Source organism: Salminus brasiliensis, chromosome 5 (assembly GCF_030463535.1).
Source record: "Salminus brasiliensis chromosome 5, fSalBra1.hap2, whole genome shotgun sequence".
Taxonomy (NCBI): Eukaryota; Metazoa; Chordata; class Actinopteri; order Characiformes; family Bryconidae; genus Salminus; species Salminus brasiliensis.
In genome coordinates this window covers 25,415,102-25,441,120 of record NC_132882.1, presented here as the reverse complement: position 1 = coordinate 25,441,120, position 26,019 = coordinate 25,415,102, and the positions used below count along the sequence as shown (strand labels likewise).

General features: G+C 41.4%; 1 protein-coding gene across 1 annotated transcript in view; it reads left to right on the top strand.

Moving 5' to 3' along the window:
* Positions 1–25,790, top strand: part of gfod1 (glucose-fructose oxidoreductase domain containing 1) — a 36,574-nt gene extending 10,784 nt beyond the window's left edge. Inside the window, exon 2 of the mRNA XM_072679955.1 lies at positions 17,131–25,790. Coding sequence (XP_072536056.1) covers positions 17,131–18,053 — 923 coding nt within the window. The 3' untranslated portion in view covers positions 18,054–25,790. The remainder of the gene's footprint in view (positions 1–17,130) is intronic.
* The last annotated feature ends 229 nt before the right edge of the window (positions 25,791–26,019 follow it).

The window sequence follows — 26,019 nt, the reverse complement described above, 5'->3', positions numbered from 1 at the left end:
GGCCATCTGAAACACCACTGAGGTGTCTTTAAAGCATTAGTATGTGTGTGTGTGTGTGTGTGTATGTATGTATATATATATATATATATATATATATATATATATATATATATATATATATATATATATTTTGATCATGTTAGTTTATGTCCCTGGTTATATTAAGAACCACTCATCATATAATTTAAAAGACACATTGTCACCTGTCAATTTGCATAAAAGTTTAAGACGTCCGCCTGCCTCTAAAACAGGGCTTACAGAACGTGTCCACAAAGGGCCAGCGTGACTGCGGGTTTTACCTCCAAACAGAATCACATAGCATTGGTTGTTAAAGGCTGGCACCACATAATTAAACCAACAGAGTAAATTCAGTGAAAGCTGGGATTTGGCATTCATAACCTGGTTATTAGCATAGCATAGTTAACTAATTTCATTTTTGTTCAGCACTGCACACTATATCTAGATTTACTTTTGTGTGTGTGTGTGTGTGTATTTGCACAAAGAATAATGTTTTGTCAACAATACATTCAATAATGCATTTGGCATTGATGCCTTTAACTCTTTAAAAATCTGTCCCCAGAGAACCGTTTTGCTTCCTTTATTGTTAGATGCACTGCCATATTTTCTGAGAGAGTATGCAGGCATATTTGGAACTGAATTCAGAATGCAAAAGTCATAAATGTTGATTTTTTTATGTATTGTTTCAGCTAATGAAACAATAATAGCTGGATAAAGAAACAATAAAAGCTGAGCAAAGCATTAGGTTAATGTCTGTTAATGTGTTTGCTTGCTCAAAAGTAGGGATGCACCGATCCTACTTATTCTCTTCCGATACCAATACGATACATAAACTTTGCGCATTGATACTCAATACCAATCCGATACCACTGTTGAATTAAACCAGATACCTTACCATGTGGGAGAGACTTAAGGCAGCAGGATAAACCCTTGTCAGTTCTTGACAGTTCTATGAAAGACCAGCTGTGGCTGTCCTAAGATTTAACATTAAAGATCAACATCAGCTCTAGCTGTTTATTCCCCTCTCCTCCTAGGCCCTACAGACCAGCATTCATTTTAGTTCTTAGACTCAAGGATCATGTGATGCAGGTCATTTTGGAAAGTCCCCTTAAAGCCCTGTCACCATCAGATCGTCATAACTGTCAATGCCACAGGTTCAGACCATCTCCTGAATGACTGTCACATCTCATTCTAAAAGAAGATGAGCAGGGCCTGTGGCCCCATCCTTCCCCTTGTTTTCTTCCTCTCACTCACTCTGTTCAGTGACCCTGATTCAGGCACGATTATGTGATACCCTTTCCAGTCTGACGACTCCTTCTCTCTCTTACAGGGCCTAGCCGAGCATGTTTTTTGTTTTGGTTTGTTGTTCTTCAGGCATGGTCGGGGAAGAGGTAGATTATCCGTAGTCATCACGACTAAGCACAAATAGCTGGGTAGTGGTCGCCCATGGCTGTTTTTGACTTTGCTCATGATCGCTGTGCCAAGTCAACGACGATGCCTGTTTTCATTACATCAGTCGCTCTTCACTCTCCCATTCAGTCACTCACACACTCACTGACAGCACTGATGCTTAGTACGGGCTCTGGCTCTCTAGCACAAAAGACAGAGATTCAGCATTTTACAAGTCAAACAAGTTTCCCCTAGCCAGAGTCAGATGGTTTCACTGATAACCTTTCTTCTCTTCACGTGTGCGCTAAGACAACACGAAGTTAGAGACTTCTTAAAGGAACCAACTGGTAGTCTGACACTGTGTTGATCTTGAGGGAGAATACAGCAGCACTGATGCGTTCAGCCGAGCTTAGACGAAGCGGGAAAATGGTTTGATTAGCAGGTATTGAGTTATTTCACAAGGGGTGACATAAAGCTGGAAAAGCTGTTTCAGTGTGTATTCATAATGAACTGATTATCATCATCTTAAGATTTTCTGTGTTTTTGTACACTGTCATTTTAGCCTTCATAACACTGTAAAACAGAAGTGAAGTAATAGAAGTGTTGCACATGAAATGGCCTCTTGGTATCATTGGGTTTCGGTATCATTCTGACAGCAGCAGAACCTATTGGCTCAGATATTGGAGGGGATAGCAAGTCTACCCTAAAACAGCACACACTCGCACTGTGTGATGTCATGTTCTTAGCGGTGTGTTTCTTTCCGTGGGGGTAGTCGAGTGTTTGAGTAGTTTGAGCATAACCACCTACGTTTAGATGCTCCTTTTAATTGAAGAGCGTCGGTTAAACACAGCTCTTTTTAAAGCTCAATAGATCTCAATGTTCAGGTCAGTATGGGAAAAGAAAAAGTGGCTATAGTTAATAATTAAGTTAAGGCTGTGATTGTGGATTGAACTTGTGATCCTGTTTGTAGTGCAATACCATAGCAAACTAGGCTAAACTAACTAACTAAGTCCAGTGTGAGAAACATGGATATTGCTTGTATTTCTTGTTCTGTAATCCCCCATGCAGCGTACAGATATCTACGTCTGTCACCACGTTCCGCTTTCTGCTGCATCATCATGTCAGGAAAAAATGAGATTAGGATTGGAACGTTGACTCACATGCTCGAAGCACGGGTTGAACTGGATGTGCCAGAGAGGGGGAGGACAGCTGTGTTTGGGAACACTGTGTCTGTGTCTGTATCATATTTTACCAGTGCAAGATTTGGTGTGCTGCTAAAGTTAACGATACTGCCAGGAACCAGAACTGGCCCTGAATCACATTTGTTCAGGACATATGTTTATCAGCTCTAGTAATAGTATTAATATGGTGACATTTAGCTGGTGCTATCTGGGAATTTCAACCTGAGATTTCTATTTTTCTGCTTTAGCAAAAGAAAAAATTAAAATAATCAAATTAAAGTGACATATAATCAGTTTGTCATGTTGTGTTTGATTAGGTTATATGTCAGTGCATGTTACTTCAGGTCCAGTTTTGGGAGTTTGCCAACATGCCAATGCCAGACTATGACTGAACAGACAGGACTGACTGCCAGCCTAAATATTTCTTAGAACTTGCTTATCAGAAGCTGAACCTAGGCCAGAATTAGGTCATATTACTCATGAATACTCCTACAGACCTTGCAAAAACACTACCTTTTTTGTACGGTCAGGGCATGGCTATAAGTTGGCTACCAACGACCTGCAGAGGCACCTGCTTTCTCCTGGGTCCTGGTTCTAAAGGTGGTCAAGGACCCAAAAAAAGCCATAGTATAGCCAAACATGCCAAACAGTATAACGTGGCATGACACAGCTGCCATATCCATAAACTCTAAACACATGGTTGTGCTCAGCGTTGACTTGCTGCTTATATAATATATACCTTATATTAATATATGCCTTACATTAAGCCAGCTTGCACCACCACTGAACGATATTTAATAATTAAATGACATTCAAAAAAAGTTGTATTGCATCTGATAGCCACCATTAAGCATCAAAGCTGACAATGTTATTAAATCCAGCCAATCAGCAACCACAGATAATTGGTGTATATGTTAGAGTGGATGGAGGTTAAATAAATAAATCTCAAAAAAAAAAAACAATCCCAGGTCACTGAGCTGTAAGTAGGCCTGTGCATTCAAACACCCATAATGTTGGTCATTATAATTCCGGGTCAGGTTGCCTATTCTGTTCCTGACCGCCTGCCTGTACTTTAGGTTGCTAGCTATTTAACAACAGTACAACAGTTGAGGTGGCAACCCTGTTGCTTACAATTCTTCTGTTCTCCTTCAACTAATAAATCCGGTTTTACTATCTCTGCTGTTTTAGGTCTGTTCTAGTTCAGCTTAGCAAACCCGGGTATCAAACCCACAACCCTGTTATCAGTAGCCCAGTGCTCTAACCACTTCCCCTAGAAACATGTGCTGACGAAGACAGGAGCATTTTCTCAAGCATGGTGCTAGAATGGAGGGTCAATGCCCACCTTGGGAAGAGGGGGTAGCAATGACTTAATGGCCCCCTGTAGCCTATGCTGTAGTCACATTTTTGCACTTTTAAAAATAATTCAGAATCATACCTAAATAATGAAACTGAACTGAATTTAATTCTGGTTTTATTTCTTCTAGCAGCTGAGTTGGAGTAGGCATGTGTAAGTTTTTAAGAAAGATGTATTACACTATTATGGTAATATCATAGAGAGCAGGTCTTCTAGCCTCAGATGGTCCAAAGTGACACAGGCCGTGGTTGCACACCAGGTGCTGCTCTTTGCCTGGTAACCTGGGACTGCCCCTGTTTATGTTAGTAGCTTACAGGCACTTTGCTGAGATGGGACACAATAATAGGGCACGTGCCTGTAAACAGTGTGCTTTTCTTTGTGAAGCAGAGAATGGGGATGAATCAGATGCCCACTGGGACATCTTGGTGGTGTTATATATACAGCTGGGGACGGCTGACGCTGGCACAAATGTTAATATGTCAGTCACAAAAAAACGGTAGCCGTAATTGTCTTGACATTCGTGTATGGTGTTAATTAGAGTCAGCCCTTTTATGGTCCCTACTCATTGTTGATTTACATAGCGCCTGTATGCTGCCCATTCATTTGCATGATAAAGGGTTGTGGTTCCTTCCTGGATAATGAAGTATGGAATTGCAATCATTTATACACTTTAGGTCTTCTAAAGGTCTGCCTAATAAATGATTGGCTTTGTGTTCATCGTGTTGAGACACTCTGGACGTCATTTTATGGTGTAGCCCACGAAGGACGAGTATAGCAGGGTGGGTAATTGGTCCCGAGTGCCAGGGAGGATGCTTACTACACGTGGTACCTTTTGTTGGAGCATGTAGAGGAGCATGTAGATTGGCAATGGCAGTGTAATACTTCATGTAGGGGCTGTGATGTGAAGACTTTGTATTTAATGAAGTGACAGGACAACAGCAGTCACTGGATTACTAAATGGACTGCAAATGATGCATCACTATACACTATAGTGTTTTTAGAAGCTCTGTCGGGGCATTAGCAAGCTAACAGACCCCGCTAAGTGATGCTAATGGACATCACCCCCAACGAAAGGCTTCTCGTTAAACCTAATAGAGTTTTGAGGCATGTAGGCCTTTCATGAAGGCCGAATGTAAATGGATGCTCTCTGAATCATCTGCTATTCAAATATGTCATGGAACCTTTTGGAATGGTAAAAACGTCTGTTCCCAAGAGGAAGTCTGCATTAGACATGTGAGCACCTGAGCTCAGGACTTGGAAGGAGAATGCTTTACTTCCTGGAATTGTTTTGTTTGTTGGATAGAGGTTAAATACTTTGTTGTAGATCTTCTTTCATATGGTAGCAGTCTGGCCCAGGTTCACTGTAAACCATTTATATTAACTTCAAGATCTCTCCTGTTCTTGTCTTGTTTGGAAATTGTTTGTAAAACTGTTGCTAGCAGTGCAATAAACCCCCATTGGGTTGTCCCGGATTTGCCAAAAAGAAACGATCCATGCTAGACACTGCCTTTTCCCTGGATCCTCCTTTTAGAGGAAACAAACACTGCTGGAACCTTAGTGATGAACTCATCCATCACCATTGATAGGGGTACATTGAGATGCTAATGCTAATTGCACAAAGCTGGAGAAGTCAGCGGTCAGTAGCTAAAGTGTTTTATTCAGCAGGAAGGTGTCTTGTATTTGGAACTGTAAACAGGCTGGTTTACTTAAATGGGGTTGGGAAGATTGTCTTGTTTTCCTTGTCTCGTTAACATGCTTCGGTCTGAAATAGGATCCACTTTCAGTTTAAGGAATGTCAAACATTCCATTTCAAGTTTTAATTCTGTCTACTCCCGACCTACTTCCTCGCCTGGTGCAGAGGCTGGTGCTTAAGGAACGTGAGAGGCAAATGTTCTCTTCACTGTTTAGCAGTAAAGTCTGTGTTGATAACTCTGAGAATTCAAGAGTGTCAGTCATTTTGTTGAGTCACCATTGCCTTCTTCTCACCCCACCCACTCACACACATGCCTTTTTGTGTGGCAAGCTCTCTCGACCCTTCGGCTTTGAAATAACAGTACAGTCTCTCTGTCATGCAGTATTAAAACATCAGGTTTGTAGTCGGAAAAAAAAGGGTGGGAAATATATGACGATGTGTTATTTTGATAAATGGTATCCTAACAGGTGGATTCTGGGTATCAGCGGTGATGGTGAAATAAATAAACAAAAGATAGAGTTAGACCAACTATAGTCAGCCTGTAAACAACAACAACAACGACCAGTGTATAAGAACTTAATGAACCACATAGTAGACATGTGCTGATGTTACTGATGATGTTATTGTTTTAGAAATGTTAGAATACTGCCCAGGTGTTTTAGTCAACTAATTTGGTTTGACCAGATTTCTTCAGATGAGCAGATAGCAGCTCTGCTATCTTAAGGTCCCCTCATGCTGCCTCGTTGTGTCTTCCCATGCTTTATTTGATGTTGGTACAGCTGTTTGTGTGTTGGCACACTGAGCATCCTCACAGCTATCGGGGAAGGTTGCAGTGCTGTCCTTTCATCCTCGTTGTGCTGTACTACTTTGTCCTGCAGAAAGCTCAAGGGGAGGGACATGATACCCAGAAATTAATACATCTGCAATTATACAGCACTTCAGTGCTACATGTGTGCGCACATGTTATATCTTTAGGGGTGGGAAAGTCATGATATCTCAATGCAATAAGTTGGCTATGTACATTGTGAAGAGTTGCATAAGAATGCAAGGTAGCAGCTCGTTCTCTTGTCTGGCATATTTTACCTATTTTATGTTTGACATCTCTTAGGGCCTTTAGCTGATGGTCTTTAGCAGAGCAACTCATAATTGAATGTAACATTTAGAGTCTTTCCAAAAGACTGTGAGAGAATTGAGTTGGTTATTAATGGCTACTATTCTGCTCAAAAGAGCTACTCTGTCACTTGTTGTATGTGTGGAATGCCCTTTGCCACAGAAAATGAATACTTGAGGCAGGATCAGAGGTAGACTTCAAGCACATGACGACTGACCGGTTTCCAGGATGGCTTTCTGCCGCCCTCTGTTCTTGGAGCATGCAAATGGTGGCAATAATGTTTAGTCAATGAACAGATACACCTAAATCTGTCTTGATTTGTTTAGACCACAAGGAAATGCAGAAGGGAACAAAGCAGAGTCTCCAAATTGAACTCTTTTCCAACTAGATTATGTTTTTGTGCTGTGCGAGAGAAACAAATTCTGTTCTATACATCAGAGATAACCATACAGTAGCCATACATGAGCCAGAATTCATGACCAATAGCTTTACTTGAGCATGAGAGCATGTACAGCTGTTTGTCTGTCTGTCTGTGTTATCGATAGATAGTTCAGTGTGGACTAGGCCAGTCACCCAGGGAACTGGTAATTTAATCTCTGAGATGGCCTCCTGCTCTCTCTCTCTCTCTCTCTCTCTCTCTCTCTCTCTCTCTCTCTCTTACTCACTCTATTCTGATTCCCTTCCTCCAGTCATTGTGCTTGTATTTCACCTTTGGGTGGTTATACTGTGTGGTCAGAGGTTCTTGGGTGTCTGCTGCTAGTGCTACTAGAATGTAGGTCTGTGTGTGTGTGTGTGTGTGTGTGTGTGTGTGTGTGTGTGTGTGTGCTATTTTTGCTCAGCAGATGTTCCAGTGTGCTGTGTGTGTGTGTGTGTAGTAGATTAACATAGTGATGCGTACCTTATTGTGTATGTGTGTGAAACGAAGTGAATATCTGTGTGCGCGGTGGGGGTGGGGTGCTTTTCTGCTCTGCTGGTACGTCTGAACGCTCACCTGTTTTTGTCAGTATGTGAATCTTGACGTATTTATGTTGTGAGAAAAATTGATGATGAATTGACCAATAGAAACGCTCCAAAATGACTTGGGATAATGTCTTTGTACATTGACTTCCATTAAAAGTTTTTGTCTTCTCTTATAAAGTTAACAATATTGGACATATGAGACTCATGATATTTTATTTGTGAGACAGAAGACCAAAATGAAACACCTATAATAGAACCTCAGAACACCTACTAAGTTACTATTATTATTATTATTATTATTATTATATTATGGCTCCTCTGAGAAAATTACAGAATAAATTAACTGATGTATTTAATAATTATTATTGTTAGTTTTTATTGTTGTTAGTTCTTATTATTGAGTTATAAAAGGTCATCTATCCGCGAACATGTCTGCTTATTTAATTGTGTAATCTGTGTTTATTGCTGTGTTCATTGATCTGTAGAAGTGTTAATGGGAAGACTGATCCACGCAGTGAGAGTGTATTCCAGGCGCTCGCCCCTGGCCCCTGATGTGTATTTGCTCCTGTGAACACACAGCTTTATTAGAATATTGTGTAGCCATGCGGCAAAGGAAGCCCCCCACCATGATTAATGTGGCAGAGCTCAGTGCGGACTACGTCAACGCAGCTCTGCTGGAGACCACTCTCCTCTTTGTCATACAGATGCAGCTGCATCCTATCTCACACACACACACACACACACACACTGCTCTTACTCTGACCTTCACACACTCTCTTACTTGATTGGCACACACAGAGCAGAATCATGACAGTGGGGTGGCGGTTAGAGGATTTTTTTTGTGAGCATGCGTCCCGTCCACCACTCTCTGTGTGTGTGTGTGTGTGTGTGTGTGTGTTCGAAGGGCCAGTTTTACTTGTGCTATGTGCTTGAATGCAGCACTGTTTATTTCATGCTTGAGGTAATAGGGTCAGGTGTGCGAGTGCGTGTCAGTGTGTGTGTTGTGAATTTTATGGGTGGAACCCCTATTGTATCCCCAGGCAGACTCGTGTGTGTCTGCTCTCATTGCTAAATTACAGTGAGTGTTATTGTATCCAGGGTAACGGATTCCCTCTGACGCTGGCTAACTGCAGGGCGTGATGGAGTCTCAGTGTATATTGAGACCATTATCGAGCCCAATCTCTGTTCAAGCTATATATATATATATATATATATATATATATATATATATATATATATATATATATATATATATATAGGGGGGGGGGGGGCATTTTTCCAGATTTCCACACACAGCCTGAATGTCTGTATTACACAACAAGTTCAATAACAGTAAAACACAGTCCACTCCTGTCAGGTCAGTTCAGATCTGACTACTATTATTACTACTATCGACCCGACTAGTACCAAGGAAACTTTTTTTACAACTACAAAGGGTTCAGTGAAGATAATTGACTCTGAAAACATTGTGGATTAAATCATAAATCCTGTCATTCTGTCATCAGTATGAAGCCTTACTGACCCGTAATAGTGGGAATAATGCCTATGTCATTGCTACTCGGGGCTCAGCACGCTGCTAACTACACTATGTTAAATCATATATAGTCATATTCATGTAAAATCCTATAATAGTACTCTACCGTCCACATGATTCTTTCACTTCAGTGGTCATTCTGCATCTTTCAAAAGTCCAAAAATGTATGTCCTTTCTGATGGGATAATTGTGCTTATTTTGCTTTTAATTAAGTTCTGTCCATTAGAAAACAGACATCATGACACCACAGAAGACATTTAGCAAATAAAGCAATACTATAATAAAATAATACACTGGAAAAAAGGTGGTGGTTTATGGAAACAACATGAGCTTTTTTTGTGTATTTCTGTTTTCTAATAGTCAAAATAAAGCAGTATATTTAGCATTGCTATAACAAAACCAAAAGCATGAGCATGTGTATGAGCATACTCATTTCATATCCACTAAGATACTCAGTACCATGTACTTATCAGATTTTATTTTCTTGTGTGGATGAGCAGAAACCATTAAAACTGATTTTAGTCCACAGTTACTGTTAAAAACTAGAGCCCTATTCAGAGTTTCTCAGTGATTTTAGTGCAGTTACAGGCTGTGCATTGCAGCGTTTTACCTTCTGTAAAACGAGACCCAATAATAACTTCAGTTTATATTCATACCATGCGAATGGACATAGGTGCATGGCACAGATAGCTTGGGGCCTTTAACTTGTGGCAAACCATTGTCCAATCCAAAAGGTGAGCCAAAGGACAGAGGGCAAGGGCAAGCCATTGTTAGCGCAGCCTATAGCCTACATAAGTGTTATGAACATGTATCTTCTCATGTATCATGTATCATGTATTTTTTTTATTTTTTAGTTTTTTTCTTTGGAGGTGGCAGCAGTTCATAGATCGAGTAGCCACTCCCATCTCAGTCATTTAAGCTGAGATTTAATTCCATGCAAATCAGTCCTGATTTTTTTTACATTACTTACAAAATTATATTACATTACTCCACCTCCCCATGTAAAAGTAATCCCACCCGAAAGGGGCTTTAGAATATTATTAGCAGCATTTTCTATTGACACAATCCCCGAACTAAGAGTAGTGTAGTGTGTCTAGCTGAGTCTGAGTGACAGCAGATGCAGCATGTAGTCTTTATATCTACAGAGGAAAAGGCTATGACTCTTGCTGTATATATACATAATCTTCCTTTCTCTTTCCAAATTGTATACCACCTACACTGCACTTCTTACCTATAGCTGCCAATGCTTCTTTACTAGGTAACCTCTCTCTCTCTATTTCTCTCTCTCTCTCAATCAGTGTTGCGGTGGATGGATGTGTAATTACCTCCTTTGTGTCCATTTCACTTCCCTCTCTCAGAGCTTGCCCAATTACTCTACGCTGGGAAGAGAGCACTTAGGGAATCGGCAGCAAGCCTGTGCTTTCCCCCCCGCTCTCAATAGAGCAATTATCAGGCTGCCTTACGAAGCATATCTCTTAACTTAAATTACCTTTAATAATGAATTCCTGTCCAAAATGCTCTGATGACAAAAGACGATTACCCCTCTCTTATCTGTGCCTCAGATATGGTTTCAGGTTTAGAAACACAGGTTTGCTTAATTGGGCTGGAACATGGTGTGGGTTACTGTTGAATGTGGTAATAATTACTAAATTATTTGAAATATGAAAACAAATATGCCTAGGAGCGGAAAATGTTGCTTTTACAGTGAACCTGTTAGAATATATCATTCAATTATGAGTAAAAAAAAAATCAAAAATCAACACATCTGTGCAGTGAGCGTTTTTCCAAAACAGTGTGTGGGGACAATCAGGTGTGTGGGGAACCATGGAAGTGTGCTAAAGGTGGTAAAAGCAGAGGTCCACAGGGATTGTTGTGTGTTTAATTAGAAGTATATTGTCTGCAGGAGCCACACAGCTGGGCTCTATGTGGGTTAATTTAGGCAAAGCAGATCTGAGAGCAGCACCTGACCCAGAGTCAACCCCTCGCATCACTGGAGAGATTTCCCCTTTCGCAAGCTGAGCTTCATGCTCCATGACTCACTTCGTATCTTGATTCTCTGCACTAGTTTTATCATGGCTGGCCACTGTGCAGTTGAGGAATTGTTGATTGTGCCATCTACTGGAAGTCACTCAGTTACTTTAGCTGTTCTCATCATCTTCAGGCACTGCCTGTCTGGCTTTGTCATGTGGACCGCATTGATGCATTTGATAAAGTCCTGTAGTTAGTCCTGGTTGTCCTGTACTGTGTGTGAGTTGCTAAGGTAGTCATATGACAGGGAATTCCTCAATCCTGAGCAGTGTGACCTCAGAAGGGTTGGAGGAGATCATGCTTGACCCATAAAATATGACAATGTGAAATGTTTTAAGAACAGATCACTAATCAATCCCAGACGTGACTAGTCTGGCTTGATAGTGAAAATATTATTTCGGCTAGGACATTCTTTAACCTTCAGTAGCAAGTCCTATGGAGGCGTGATGGCACTGAAGAAGTGCATAATACATTAGACAGGGACAAGCTGAAGAGCACAGGTGGCGGTGTCACGCACACACACTGTGACCTTTGAAATGTCAGTGTGTTTCATAAGAGAGCAGTCCACTGCCATTGCTGGTGCAGTGTCTGAAGGCAGTCTGCACCAGGTTTGTATTATTGATGTGGGGGGACGAGCTCTAATCCCACAGCCAGTTTCCACTCCATTAGGATTCAGAACAGAGTCTCCATAAGGGCTCAGACCCAGCTGAGAGGCAGCCATGCTCCTGCTCCTGCAGGCCTGACCTTAGACCTTGAGCTGATTCAGGCCAAGATTTCTAATAAAGGGTCACATCAGCTAATCGAGCCTGAATCCCAGAGGCAGTTTTACCTTTTGTTTTACAAACCTTTGTAGTGAGCTCCAGAAATCAGATTACCATTACTAATAATAACCAATAATATGGTATGATTTTATGTGTGGTATTAAATTTCAGACTTAAATATAGTCCTCCATATTTAAGTGACGCTATAGGTCTAAAGTAGGGATCTCCCAATCTGGTCCAGTGAATTGGGATTAGGGCCGATGCAGGCATTTTTTTAACAGATCAGGTATCAGCTTTTTAAAAGCCAGATCTACTTCCGATTCTTAGTTTTGTTGAAGCAGTGTGTCCTCTGGTGTCCTCTAGGCACCGTTAACAGATGATTATCGGATGCCTCAGTGAAGAACGTTCTCAGAAGGTAACAAAACAGTTTAGAGTCTACTGTATTACAGCGCAACATGAAAACATTAGACAGTATCTGTGGTTCCTTAAAATGTAATGTCTAAACCAGCACTGAACAGAGCAAGCGAGAGGAGGAGGCTAATGCACACACTCTGTAGTAAAGCAAATTATAGCTCATTCAGTCCATTCAGCCTGGCCTCCCTTGTAAAATAGATGTTTAATGTCAGTGTAACTACTGCTTAAATAAAAGTAAAAAAAAAAAAAAATCAGCACACTTTAAAGTAGTTATTACACATGAGTAATTGACAACCAGCAACAGCTATCAGTTCAGTGTGTACCACTATACACACACACACACACACACACACACACACACACAGTGTGATTTACTGCAGCGTTTTAAAGGAAGGTAGTCAGACTGGATTATAAGATATTAAACACACCATAAAATTTAACACAGTCATTTTCAAAAGTTGCTACCAAACAAAATAGATTAGTTTAGAATGTCTGATTATATAAACTGTTCACTAAAAACAGTGATTTTACTAGCGTTTAGAACTGTTTATTAACAGCATGTCTAACCCAAGTTGTGGGGCTGTATTATTTATAGAAACACAAAGATCGGATCTGTATTGGGGGCAAAAAACATGATACCCTACAGTCTGAATTTGACACATTTTTAAAGAAAACAAAAGTAAGAGTACCTGTGAAATGTAAAATGTGCCTTAGTTGCATTATTACATTAAAGGTTCCATTCCATTTCATTCATAGCAACAATGAACAATAAAACAAAAGCTGCTGTGGTATGACTGGACGATATGGTAAAAAAAACTATATCGTGATATTTAAAGACTTTTTTTATATCGCTACACGATATTTATCACAATACATGTAATCACATGTAAAACATCACTAAGACATCAATAGTGACAGATTCTTATAAACTACTATTCAGATACTCTCCTGTACCCAATAGAGTGATTTATTGCACTTTATGTAATTAAACCAGTTTAATTACACTGTTAGTAATGAACCCTGCAGCTGATCAGTATTTATTAACAGTGTCCTTGAGATGCTTAGAAAAGCATATTGTTATCACAATAACAAAATTGACCACGATATGATAAAATATCTTCATATTGCCAGGCTCTATGCTGTAGTGTCTAAATGAACACTTTAGCCATAAGCTAACATGTTAGACCCAAGCAAACACCCTAGCCACAAGCTAACACCCAAGCCACAACCTTACATGCTAGTCACGATACAACAATACAGTATGATGTACAGCAATACAGTTTAATAGATTATATCTTCTTGTTACATACCTAGATAAGAGTTTGTCATACAGTGTTGTTTGATTTTTGGTCAGCTGCAGAAAAGCTGTAGTTGCAGCAAATTTGCATCTGCATCTGTGTCCCAGGTGATCAGACAAGGCACATGACTGAAAGCTCAAGGCCTCCAGGTCTGCAGGCTCATCATTCTCTGTCAAGCGACTCTGGGGAAAGCTCTCAGCCCTGCAGAGCTGTCAATGTGAACGACATTTGGGTTTGCACTACTGATGCACAGATCAGGCTGTTAAAGCCTCGGTATAATGGTGACAGTGTTGGCAATGTCTGTATACACGTACAAGAAGACCAATGGTAGTAGGTCTGTGTGCATGGTGGATCATAATGCTTGTAAAATGATTAGCTTATCTAAATTATATTTGACTTTACCGTGCAGTGTCTGTTTGTGTGTGTGTGTGTGCGTGCAAGTATTCTAACCATTAGTACTGATTTGGTCCCCAGGGGAGAGAAAGTGCAGAGACGGTTAGCCTCACAATAATGAGCACTCTCTCTTTCTTCCTCTCACACTCTATCCCCTACCCCCTTCCCTGTATCATCTTTCATACTTTTTTTTCTGTGCAGATTTGCATTTTCATATCCACATTCCCAGATCCTGTTTCACTCCTGTCAGTCTCAGTGAGCAGTGAAGGCTCTGCCCTAGTTCAGCATGCTTGTCTCCTTCCTGAGTAAGAATCATTTTGCATTTGTCAGTGTGTGAGTGCCACTGATTCACGGATTCATTGACTCACAGATCATTCATAAACATTTGATGTTGGTCCCCATGTTCCCAGTACACTGAGTGGAAATTCCTCTGTTCATTTAATGGGTAGCACTTCATTTTGATCAGACATTTTAAGCCTGTCAGGCTGTCCTAAAAACTTGCATTCAATTACTTGTTAGAATAAAGTCATTGAAATTTGCAAAGATGGGTTGGAAATGTACATGGTAGGGAATATCATAAATACACTATTTTATTGAAGCTCTTCACAAAGCTGGGCAACATGTTGTACTATATATTAGGTGTGTGTGTGGGCATATAGACGCTATATGTCCAAATGTTTGTGGACACCCCTTCTAATCATCCAACATCCTGACCTCACTAACACACTTGTCACTCTTGGCAAACAAATCCTCACAGCAATGCTCCAAAATATATTAGAAAGCCTTCCCTGGGCAGTGGAGATGGTTTGTCCAACAAAAGCATTTACTCTTTTTCAGCACCCTTCATTTTTAGAACAAACTATGAGTGAGCAGGTGTCCCAATACTTTTGGCCATATAGCGTGTGTAAATATTTTCTTTACTGTACATGGAGCACTAAATAACTATATTTGTCAGGATTAGTGCTAGATAATTGGATTTAGTGCAGCAGTGTTTGAAATGCTATTTTTAAATGGTAAACACTGTTTCTTGTTGTCTAGTGTATCAAGATTGTTTTTTGTACTGTTCTATTACACTCAGCAAAATTGTTAGTGCGTAATAACACCACCTTCGGCACGTATTTCACATAACCTTTAACCGCTTTATGTAGGCAGTAGTCCTTCTGTTGTTGTTTGCGAGACCTTCCTTGCAAAAAGCTTCTAGTTCTCTGAGGTTCTGGCCCATCTTGCATGCACTGCTCTTTTGAGATTTTATCCACAGATATTTATTGGAAGTTGGAGGACTGTGAAGGCTGTGAGGTAACTTCTTGAGATAGTCCATTGTGGGTTTTGAGGTGTGTTCTGGATTATTGTCCTGCTGTAGAACCCATCCTCTTGTCATCTTCACCCCTTTTAAAGACAGTGTGATGTTTTTTTTAATTGCCTGGGATTTAATTAAATCCATCCTTTCCTCCAGCAATGAAACATTCAACCAAACATACATGCTCAGTTTTATCCCCCAAAATATTTGAAGTTGTGTGCAAAAGTACTCTCATTCTGCACCAGAAATAAGGCAGTTCAAAGAAATCATTAAAAGCCTAATGTTGCCATGGCATTCATGTCCATAATGAGGGAATATAAGTCTATGTTTATTGCTTGGACTGCCGTTTTTCACACTATTACTACTATTAGTAATATAGCAGAATGTTCTATTTTTTTACAATATTACTTTTTACATTCATTTTTTTGTTAATAGTCATCTATGTCTATGCTCTGTAGTTTATTTCCCTTGCCTCTCTTCAGTTACATCATTGAAGACTTTTTTTCACTGCATACTCTGGCAGTGTAAAAGTGGGTCAGCTGGATTAATTTTCTGGCTGGCGTTCGCCTATTGGGAGCTAATGGGAGATTAGCTGGGAAGTTTTTGTTCGGTAAGTCTGGAAAGCACAATGTCTGTTCGTCAAACAGGCCCCTTGGAGAAAGGTCACATGAAGAAGGAGGGGGGTTGTGAAATCAGCAATACTCCAGCCCCCTGCTGTTAATCTAGCTGACCAGGCCACTTAGTCTGGCCTTTTGCAGCCCAAACAATGGCAGGTCTGTCAGGTGGCTTTTTTCCCATATTTTTGCCATTCATTAATCTGAGTGCAGTATTCCTTTTTATAGACCTGTTTTGATGGATGTATGCCAAGGATTCTGATGTAAATCCAGCTGTCCCTTTCTGATGTTCCTTATAAATATAAAGAACCTTGCCAGTCATTGGAAACACCACTTCATTGCCCTGTTGATTCAAAAATGCAAAATGACCCATAAGCACCATTATCAACTGAGCATTTATATTTCAGTGGCAGCCTTTTCTTATTCCCGTAGTCTCACAATGACCCAGAGTTCTCCAAGGAGTCACCATGTGGGAGAGAAAATTCTGATTCTGAATGCTTTGATAAGTGCTCTTGAGTTTAAGTGATGCAAACAGATGTTAGGAGCTCTGTTAATTGTTTCACTCTTCTTTCATACGGGTGGCTGGGTTATTTAAATGCATTTGAGTATGAAACTGAGTGCCTTCCAACGGGACACCATGCATTGATATTCATGTTTGGCAGGGCACACCATCTGTGGGGATTTCAATGTAATGAAATGAAAGGAAAGGCCTAATTAGAGCCTTTTGAAGTGATGTGACCATGTTCCGTAGTTCTGCATCCTCCTGCCTCTCGGTTCTCCAGCAGCTCCAACTGCTGTGAACGATCCCACAGGCAGTGTGTTTCTCTATCATTTCCCCTGAAAGAGGTCATCCATTCCAGCCAGTCCTGTAAGCTTGTAACAATAGCTAAATAGACCCAATGTGCTCTCTTATGTCATTTCCTTTCTTGCAGAACTAATGCCAGGTTGACCTTCTTTGCTTGGTCAGAGAACATGAGTAATTCTTTTCTGCTGTGGTTGTGTTGCTTGGTGTGGTTATTGTTTGCATCTGTAGAGTAATGTGGATGTTCTCGACTAACTGTGTTCCTTCTCTTTCTCTCTTCAAGGCATCGGCAAGAATGTCATTTGCGACCGCACGGCCACGCCGCTGGATGCCTTTCGCATGATGTCAGCAGCCCAGTACTACCCCAAGCTGCTGAGCATCATGGGAAACGTCCTGCGCTTCCTCCCAGCCTTTGTGCGCATGAAGGAGCTGCTAGAAGAGGGCTACGTGGGAGAGCTGCTGGTGTGTGAGGCACAGGTTCACGGCGGCAGCCTCTTGGGCAAGAAGTACAACTGGAGTTGCGATGACCTGATGGGTGGTGGAGGGCTTCACTCGGTGGGCAGTTACATCATCGACTTGCTCACGTTTCTAACTGGCCGGCGTGCCGCCAAGGTGCACGGCTTCCTGAAGACCTTCGTCAAACAGACCGACCACATCAAGGGCATCAGGCAGATCACCAGCGACGACTTCTGCACCTTTCAGATGGTTCTGGAAGGAGGCGCCTGCTGCACAGTGACACTCAACTTCAACGTGCCTGGCGAGTTCCGGCAGGAGGTGGTTGTGGTGGGCACGGATGGCCGCCTCACGGTGAGTGGCACGGATTTGTACGGCCAAAAGAACAGCGGCGAGGGCGGACGTGAGCTCCTGCTCAAGGATTGCACGCCTTTGGGCAACGCCTCCCTGCCTGACAAGGCCTTCAGCGACATCCCCTCACCTTATCTCACAGGCACCATCTGCATGGTCCAGGCTGTACGGCAAGCCTTCCAGGACCAGGACGACCGGAGGACCTGGGACGGGCGGCCGCTCACCATGGCCGCCACTTTTGAGGATTGTCTGTATGCGCTGTGCGTGGTGGACACGATTAAAAAGTCCAACCAGTGTGGCGAATGGCAGAACATCGTAGTAATGACAGAGGAACCTGAAGTCAGTCCCGCTTACCTGATTAGTGAGGCCATGCGACGCAGCAGAATGTCCCTGTACTGCTAGAGCTGTTTGAGAGATGGCTGAATGAACCTGTTGAATGGGGTTCATTGGAAATGAGGGGGAAAGTTCGTTCCCTTGAGGAGTGGAGGGAATAAAGCAAAACAAGGCCTGCTGCATTCTTTTGAGTTGATGCTTACTGGCAAGTCCAGTTGCTTGTTTTGCTGGGAAGCCAGTACAAGGAAAGCACATTATGGAGAGTAAACAGCAATATACTTTCTGGACTTTCTCTGAATGGCACTGCTTCTAGATGAAATCACACTGGATTCATGGAGGATGAGTGAGAGAAAACTGATCAGCTCACTGGAGAATACCACTCCAGGAACACATTTAGCCATGACAAACATGGCTCTGTCCTTCCTGCATGGAAATGAATGTCCAAACCCAATGGGCTTGAGTACTACTGTCCTGTGTATATGTACTGTATGTGTGTGCGCACGCGAGTGTGAGTCGGTGTGAGCGGGTGTACTGTTTATGTGTGAGTAGAACAGTACAAAAAGCCTAAAAATCAATAGTTTGGCTGGTAGGCCTTTTAAAGAGGAACTTCCCTCTGGTCAAATTTGCAATAAATCTGCCTAGATGCCCTTGTATGCCTGAAATACAAGGGAGTAGCTTTTATCCAGCGGTGTAAGCTGGTGTAATGCACACAAGCTAACTTGTGAGTCTGCTCTTCTTTGTAGCTTTAGGTTGGAGGCACTGACTGTGTTTTTCAGCTCTTATACCAGGCTCAGTGTCCGCCAGCTTGTCTGCGAGCCTGCTAGATTCAGTGTGCGATGCAGCGCCTGCCTATTCTTGCATGCCTGTGTGAGAATGTACAATGCATCCGTGGACACAAGTCGTTCAGCAGTGGCCTCCGTTTAGTCCTGCGTAAGTGGTCTGGCATGCATGCGGCCTGCACTGTTACCGCAAGGACGGGAACAATTGCTATCGTTATGACTTGGGCAATCTTAAAGTACTTCAGTAAATCAGTAAATATCCCTATTCATTCTTAGTTATTGACTTAACACACTCATGAGTCTTATCCCATTGGTACCTGTTACATGGCAGAAAACAGTAGTAATACAGTTTGTTTACAGGGCAAAATCGCTGGTGTTCAATGAGTGGACAAAACCCTCAAAAGTCAATTTAAAACACAGCTGATTTGCGCTCCATAGTTTTTCATAGTTTCATCTACATGAACTAGGTTTATGTGTCCTAGCCAGGTCTGATGATGGGCCCCAGTTGGCTTATTGATATTTCTAGCAACCTTTCATTTTACTGGAGGTACACATTCTTGAGGGCTAGATGCAGTGAGATCCAGTTATAAGCTTAAAAATCTCTATACCAAAACCTATTCAAAACATGCAAGAGGTGCTAGATGGTGGTATAAGCCAGTGTACCATATTGACCTGAAGATATTCCCAAATTACCTTTTTGATTGAGTGCAGAACTTTTTCAACGTCATTCATGATCAGTTACGCACAGTTCTCAATTGACCTACAAGCCAAAAGATTGATTTTTATTTCAGTCTTTTTTTATTGTTTTGTTAAGTGTTGATGAGGTATTACACAGCTCAAGTGTTCACTGTATCGTCATCCATTGTCTGATGTCCTGTCAGTGTAGGTAACATATTACTTTAGCCATCGCACGGCTGGTATAACAGGGTGGTACCTGGCTGTCATAACCAGTGGTATAATAATTGACAAGAACTTTAAGAAGCATAAGACTGACAACAACGATGCTAATGAGTTTCGACGGAACTGTTAGCCAGGATTCATACTGGTGTCTCATAACTCATTAGGACTACTGTAAACTGTTACGACAGCTCAATCGTGCTGTTATAGTAGCTTTATGGCCAAGTTTGTCACAGAAATCAGAGAAATTTGTGTCGACATTTTGTTAAATCAAAATACATCTGTATTTTTTTGTAACTGCCTGTGAAAAGAACACCTGCTGTATATAACTACATACATTTTTATACATGCTATGTGTAATATAGACTTATTTATTTAATTTTTTGTTTACTTTTTTTTTTTTGGGATGTTTCACACTGAATCAGGAACTGTGCGTATTGTCAGAGCGGAACAGAGAGGCCTTTGAGTATACACTTCTCCAAGAGGAGTGCAGCACTTCCACTGTGACACTACTGTTAAAGTGTGTGACCAAATCTGCCCTCCTTCCCCCATCTCCCTTTAAATAAGTGCACCTGTTTCAGTGCTGTTAATTCATACACTTACTGACTGTATGAGTCTGCCCAAGAAAATCAGCGTCGGATCAATACTTGGATTCAGCTGATAATTCAAACCGATGTTTAATGAAGCATTTATCGAACTCCAGGAGAGCAGAACGCCTTGGCCACAGTGAGCTACTGAGATGAAGTTTCTGCATCTTATTCATTTTACTGCATTTGTAAGCCTCTACAAATAAACGGTACGCTTCCCTGTAATATGTAAAAAAAAATCTGATATCTGTGGTTAAAATTACGAAATACTCCCCAAAAATTGTATCCTCTGAAAGACGTTAGATTGTTTTTTCTTTAAATATTTGTTGCTGATTGCCTGCATACTATTCCCATTAATCTCAAGCGTCCTAGGCGGCCAGACCTTTCACCTTCCTCTCTTATTTCTTCACATTCGTTCTGCTCCAGGCACTAAATGAGAATGTTAATCATGTCACGTTTGACATGTTTATCTGGGCTAAATGTTCCTATGTTTCTGCAATAATCTTAAACTGTGTTTTGGGTTTTTTTTTTTTCTTCCAAGTGATTTATTTTGCCGGCCCCTCATTATGGGCCTTTTAAATTGGCTTCGTACTGCAGCCTCCATTAACTTGGCTTTCTATTTAATGAAATGTCCCTATAGGCCCACTTCATCCTCACTTCTCTTAAATGACCTGAGTATTTTCTAAAGGCTAAAATAGTCTTCCCGAGGCTGAGGTTTAAAATCGGGAGAAAATGAAGTACTTGAGAGCTAATCCAGTTTGTGCCTATAGGTGATTCAGGACGTATCGGAGTTATCAGCACAGTGCAAACATGAGTGACTATCGTCAAAACAGCCTTCAGCAAGCCCCCTCTAGAGGTGTGGATATTTGTTGGTGTTCATTCACAGGTAATAGATGCACTAGAAACATTATAAATGGAATAGAGATATCCCAGCCTAAAACATTAAGTGAATGATATCATCTTGAGCGTATCTGTGTTGTCCTGAGACGTTTGTCTCGGAGTGGTGCACACTTTTATAAACAGAGCAAGAACTATGTAGGGCATTATTTCTTTAGAAATGGGACAGATTTAGTCAAATTCTCCAAATTATGTGAGAAAGAGAAGGGTCTTAAAGAGAGCCTATACTGTTAAGAACTGTACACTGTAAAAAAGCGGACATGTCCAGTACACTCTTATGAATAAAGCTGCTTCAACTGGTTCTGTGAGCGATACCGTAGATGAACCTGCTTTGGTTCCATAAGGAACCATGTTTGTAATAGAGATGTGTGAGTATGAAAAACCTTTACATAAAGTTACATAAAGTTGTTGTAGGTTCTTCACATTTGACACAACCTTTTTGAATTATTTAAGAATCTAAACTATGCTATATAAAACTGCAGTGAACCCTGTTTACACCTCGTTCACTTTACTAGAGTCTGAATTGTATCCTGATTAGATCGTAGTCATAGGGAAATTGGCTTGTTGCGCAGCAATTGTAACTGGTGTTTTGTTGTACCGGGAGGGGGTTGATTGTTGAATGCATTTTGGTGAGACAAATGCATTTACACTGCTACAACATGTGGCTCAAATGCGTCCTAAAGTGGTTTGAGCGTTCGGTTTTGTGTCTGGTTTCAATACATTTACACTTGCGGTTATGTGGCTTGGCCTTATCCAGATGCATGAAGTGACCAGGTGTAAACAAGGTCTAATTTAATTTGAATACATCATTAAGCATTTCCTGCTTTAGCTTAAGTCTGACATTACCCAAGAAGACAACTTTAATGATTACTGTCTTTTTATTCTGGCCCTTTTATTATGCCCTGTTTTTATTTACAGTAAACAAAACATTTCCACTGGTTTATTTGTCAGTATCTAATAGCATTGGACACTGGACAAAAGTCTTAACAGTCGGTGGTCTCTTTAAATAGTTTTCTGTCAGTTCCAAACAAGTTCTATTCACAAATCGCTGTGTCCACCTTCTGGTTCATCTACAACTGCTGTATTAATGCAATTATGCGGATAGGGTGATAATGTCTGTAACTGAAATATAGGTTTTGTTGTTTATTTTTTTTACTGTGTCCCACTTTGGTTCATGTGAGGTTGTACCCCCGGTATAACAGTCCCAGGATGACAAAGCTGCAGTCTTGTTGCTGTTATTTTTTGCTTGTTTCTTAACAATACAAAACTGTACAAAAAAAACAGGTTAAAAACTTGAAACTATGGGGATAAATATGTTACAACTGGAAAAGTTTGACATGTGTATGTACGCTAGTACTGCTGTTGTGTGTGAGTATCTCTTCCCTTCTTCCTAGGCAGCATTTGCAACAAACATGTTGGGTGAGGAGGTTGAGGTGATGGGGGTGGTGGGGCACTTCGAAAGGCCCGGGGACTGAAGGGGCCTGGATTTGGCAACACTTCAACAGGACACGCTCGGCCTTTCCGAAATTGTTTCCGGTTAAACAAAGCTTTGATGGACGGGCGAGTCCTGGAGAAAAAGGGAATGCTTTTAGTCAACCTTGGGAAGCCTTTAATGCGTAGCCGCTCAGCTTATAGAGCAGGAGTGTAACCGTGCACCGATTTCAAGACCGGATGTGAATTGTGCACCACAATCCATTACATTGGAAACATTTGCTTTTTATTGTACTTTTATGATTCATGGTCTCTCAAAGCGATTTTAATAAAGCAGTAGAAACCACAACCCCTATAAAAAGATTAGAACTACGAGTATTGGGACACTATAGACACTGCAGACCTCTACTCCTTATGCACTGCAGCTAGCACCCTCAGAATGAGACTTTTAGAGTGAAAGCTGAACATGCACATGTGCTAGTAACAGCTTTGGCATGTCGTCGCTGCTGTTGATTGCACTAGGAAAGCTTGACGTAGTCTTCAACAGTGACAGTGCAGGTAAGCGCAGACATACTTGCCCCAGTTCCCCATGAAGCGCGCAGCTCCTGCTGGGATGGGGGGTGGTGTCGGGGTGCCCCTGTGAGAGGGAGGTGGTTGGGGTGTTCGTGATGAAAAGGCACAGAGCCTCAAAGAGGTGCTTTTTGTGCACTCTCGCACAGTATCCTAGCAACCGGCTGCCACAGGGCCAAACTGGGCTCATCTTAAACGTTCCCTTCTCTTTCTCTCCCGCCCTGCTGCTTTTCTAGCTTTTCGTCTCGCTTTTATCTCCTACCCTGTTCTCTCCCTTCTCCTTATTCTCCCACCCGGTTCTCTCCTTCTTCTTGAACAGTAGTCAAAGTCGAGTCACCTTCCAGGTGTTTCTGATATTTTTGTCACCTGGTTTTAACAGTATGGTTCATTACTAAATCCTAAGATCATATGAATCTACCATACACCATAAACTATGGCGCTCCTTCATTTTGACTTCAATCAAGGGTAATAGGGAGCTTGCCCAACCCCCATTGCAGTAACAGCCTCTACTCTGGGCAGGCTTTTACACTAGAATAGGTTGGAACATTGCTGTTAATATTTGACTGCATTTAGCCACGGGAGCATTAGTGAGGTCAGCTAATGATGCTGGATGATTAGTTCTGGATCACAAACGCCACTCCAACCTGGCCTGAATGTAATGACTGGATGGAGCCGTATCGCTCCAGAAACTGCTGTTCCGCTACTCCACAGCTGTAATGCTGAGGGTCTTTATAGCATGCTAATACTTGTGTACTGGTTTTCAGCTGACACATGGCGAGAACCCAGACTACAGGCGACTGAAATCTTTTTTAAAGAAGTGGAATAAAATAGAAACTTTTAAGAAAAGAAAATAAACAACCAGCCACCTCTCAGAGCACAAACTCGAGACATTAATCCAAGTTTAGGAATAAAGTATAGTTCAGTCTCACATTAAGCACAAAGATAACTCCATCTTATTTAGACCTTTCACAGCTTCAACCCCCATCATCTCACCTCTTCTCTCCAAAGGGAGTGAACATAAATGTCCATGGGGATCAGAAAGATCAGTGAAGCTTGTTCAAGAAGAAGCCCAGCTCACCCATGGAGTGGAAATGCAGTGTGTGCAGAGCTACTGTCTGCTCAGTTCTTCACATCTGGGCTTGTATTGATCATGCTGTGTGATCTGTTTTCCTTTATGGTGGTGTGTTGTCTGGACCAGGTGCAATGCCAGTGTTTTTGCAATGCTGCCACCTGCTGTACCAGAGCAGCACAGCTGAACTCTGGTCTGTGGCATAAGTTAGTTTTTATCTAATGGAGGAGGCAAGCAAGTCAGCTTAAGTCTTTTAGCTTGTAATTCAGCAAACCTCATAAATGCCATGTTCACACGTTGCTATAACTTTGTTAAGCTTTTACAGGGAACACAGGTTTTTCTCCAGACTGGAATTCCTAATTCTTGTAACTTAAAAGCAGTTTGGCCAGTTTACATCATTATATATTTGTATTATAGGGAAATAGTTGAGTACTAAATGAAGATAAGTACCATCATGCTTCCATTGCCAACAGAAATGCAAATTCTAAACAAAGGCATTACTTACAAACCTGTCCAATGAAAAACATGCATCTCCATAATGGTGACTTTACAGGAGAAAGCAAAAATGTTAACTTTGAATGGATGTTAGTGTAAAAAAAAAAAAGAGATTCCAAATCCTTTAGAGCATTTCTCCTGGTCCATTTATTCAGAATTACTCACAGTGTACAGGGCAACTACTAAAAACGGACAGAAATGGAGATGCAGAAGGGGTTTTCAGCGATATAGTCTAAAAAGAACTAGTTCCTCTGCTTAAGCCTGTAGGATATAGGTCGTTAATGAAAGCTTCGCTATGCCACTTTTATTCTGAGAGTGTTCACCTGGCTAACACTTATTTGACTACTCAAATGTTTCCTAGGAAATGTGATGCAGATCTGTGAGATCATAGCCAGCTGAATGAGCTGACCGCTCCAGCAGAAGCCTCGAGTCCTAGTTGACCATTTTAAAGTAGCTCTCGTTTCCACCTCTGTGACTCTCCAGCCCAACAGTTAGTTTCTGAATGCTGCCTATCGCCGTTTCCTCTACTACTCAACCTGTTAATGTCGAGAAACTGTCCATTTTAATGCTTTATTGATGTTTTGACTATTTATTGTACTATACGTATTTGGTGGACGCATGGATCTTTGTATATATTTTGGAGTGGCAGACGTATATTTATCAGTCTTGAACTAGAGAATGTATTGTATTAGGAGCATTAAAATCTATATTTTCTATCTGCTGTATGGAAGGGTTGGCAGGCCAGGAAGCAGGACTGTCTACCCTAGAATATCGACTGCAAGACTGTGTGTGTGTGTGTGTGTGTGTGTGTGTGTGTCTCAGTAGGGCTGCTGCAAGCTCTGTAAACAAACTGTCAGTGTTCCACAATGCTGGCCTATACCACTACTCTGTGTATGTATGTGTGTTTGCCGTTCATGCAGCAACACTAACTAGTTCATGTGCGAGTGTGTATTTGTTCCTCGCTTAGAGAATGTTGCTTGTCCTGACCTGACCACCCCAAGCTCTAGAACGCCTCGGACACGGTTTGCAGCATCTGCTCAGATGCTGCGGTTTCTATGGAATTAAAAACCATGTATAAAAAAAAACATGCATTCTCTCTCCTGTTTCTGTCTTGTTTTGGTATTGTCTTGTCTTGTATTGGCACAAGCATCAATGACCTATTTCCAGCATCTGAATGCAAGATAAATCCAAGCTGAGTATGTATTTCACCTTTATTCGTGAGCTCATTAGGGAGGTCCATTCACCAGCCACAGTCCTACGTCCATCCATGGCAAATGGTTCTGTGGTTGTAACCATGGAAACAGTTCTGG